The following is a 2,231-nucleotide window of genomic DNA, read 5'->3' on the forward strand; positions in this document are numbered from 1 at the left end:
TACCTTTCTTTGATCCACTTTCCGTGCGAGGGAGAGAGCGAAAAATGGCAAAAGATGATGGCGTGGTAGGTTCGAGGATCTTACGCTGAGTGGAGCGAACTCTTCTATCGTGTTGCATTTCCTCTGGCGGCGAGGCGGCACCCCTCGATCCATCATACTAGAGCGATCCAAGAAGAGCGATTAGGGTCATATTCGGTCATTTCTTGATGCCAATAGATGAAGTGCTTCGTTTTCGGTCCATTTTTCGCTGCAATCGCTTCGATCCATCCCTCGGTGAAAAAGCGATGTCGCCGGGAGAATTCCTCCTGCAAACTTCCCGTACTCAAAGTGAAATGTCTAAGTGCTCTCCCCTTTAAGCTTTGTCTCATTCTCTCCCTCATCATCATTAGATTACTGCCCCTACTTCAATGAAAGCTCCTCCTCCTTATCCTCAAAGATCGTCGTTGGTCCTTTATCATCTCTTTCTTTGGTCATTGATTGTTTAGAAAGCCATGCACTGCGAGAAAGCCGGCCCCCTCTTTGACATCAAACCTTGTCATCCGGGCGGGTAGCTTCCGATCCGGGTGCTCAACTTTAGAAGTGGCACCTTTTTGAATAAAAATAAGTAGGCGAGATCTATGACTCGCCTTTCGAGATCTAAGCGGAGCAACTCCGCTTCACCCCGAGACCCCCTAGGATCACCAGTCGAGATCTATGACTCGCCTTTCGCATTTCCTTCCCTTTTTAAGTTTTAAGTAAGGCATTTTCTCGCTTTTTCGATCTATTTTACTAAATTGGTTGTCAGGTTTAGGCTCGTTCGTTAGAGGATGAGAGGCGCATGACTGGATAGCCGTTCTGTCTTCTTTATCTCTTAGCATCAGAAGGCAGAAAGGAGAGGAGAAGTTCGTTAGCGACTTTCCCTTCGGCAAGTCTCCTTGTTGAAGAAGAGATAGGCGGTCGGTCACTCCATTATGCCCGTGTTTTTCCGCGCTCCTTGTCACCGGTATCGGGTTGTTCTTCATTATTCTGATGCAAGAAACTAAGGGCTAGAGGGGCTTCCTGGTGCACTGAAAAGACCCGTTAATGCCAGAGAGAGGAGACTTCGACCTTGCCCAGTGCTCCGTGTACGAAATATTTTTGTCGCCTTCTTTCTCTTGTCTTACGACCAACCACTCCACGATTTTTTAAACATTTCTCCGTCCTCGGTCTCACTTTTTCTGCCTTTTTCCTCCCACGATTGAAGGATTGGCTCAATCACAACTGCTTGCCCCGAATAATGCAATTCTTTAGATACAACAGTAAGTACGCCCGCCCTAAAATGAAAGCCGGGAGAGTCTCAATAGGCGTACAGGCACATAGGCGCTCCGTAGCTCTAATGAAATAATGCTTGGATTGGAAAAGCCCGGTTCTCTTTGTCTTCAAGCTTTCATTCCTCAATCCACTTATTCGTTCTTTCATATACCTCCCCACCAATAGATAGAGACAAATGGGAATAACCGAACCACGTCTACAAAATGCCAGTACCATGCAGCTGCTTCAAAGCCAACGTGATGCTCCTTGGTCAGATGACCAAGATATTGGCGAATACCACATATGATCAAGAAAAGAGTACCTATAATCACATGAAAACCATGAAAGCCAGTTGCTAAGAAAAAGGTAGAACCATAAATACTATCCGAAATAGTGGAAGGTGCTTGGTAATATTCCATTCCTTGAAAGCCAGTGGATACTAGAGCCAGTGAAACGGTAGCTACTAAAGCGTAAACTGCTCGTTTTTCCTTCCCCGCGAGTATAGCATGATGAGCCCAAGTTACGGCAGCTCCGGATGAAGGGAGAATAGGGGTATTAAGAAAAGGGATTTCCCAAGGATCTAAAACCCCAATCCCTTTTGGGGGCCAAATACCTCCGATCTCTACCGTAGGTGCCAAAGAAGAATGAGAAGAAGCCCAAAAAAAAGCAAAAAGGAACATAACCTCCGAGACTATGAACAGAATAGAACCATATCGAGGTCCTAATTGTACAGCTTTTGTATGATGTCCTTCCAACGTGGATTCACGTAGAACATCGCGCCACCATACGAACATGGTATATAGGATAAATATTAGGCCCAAACTGAGAAGTGTTGCACCCCCTTGAAATGAGTGCATGTACATTACACCTCCTACGGTGGTTGCCAAAGCTCCGAGTGAACCCGAAATAGGCCATGGACTTGGATCTACCAAATGATAAGAATGCCTCTGAGATTCAATCAT

General features: G+C 45.8%; 1 protein-coding gene across 1 annotated transcript; it reads right to left on the reverse strand.

Moving 5' to 3' along the window:
* Positions 1–1,228: 1,228 nt before the first annotated feature.
* LOC120279274 (cytochrome c oxidase subunit 3) lies at positions 1,229–2,231 on the reverse strand. Its single transcript, XM_039286161.1, has one exon. It carries the CDS (start codon positions 2,229–2,231, stop codon positions 1,434–1,436), a length of 798 nt encoding a protein of 265 aa, XP_039142095.1. The 3' UTR covers positions 1,229–1,433.

This window comes from Dioscorea cayenensis, chromosome 16, assembly GCF_009730915.1.
Source record: "Dioscorea cayenensis subsp. rotundata cultivar TDr96_F1 chromosome 16, TDr96_F1_v2_PseudoChromosome.rev07_lg8_w22 25.fasta, whole genome shotgun sequence".
Taxonomy (NCBI): domain Eukaryota; kingdom Viridiplantae; phylum Streptophyta; class Magnoliopsida; order Dioscoreales; family Dioscoreaceae; genus Dioscorea; species Dioscorea cayenensis.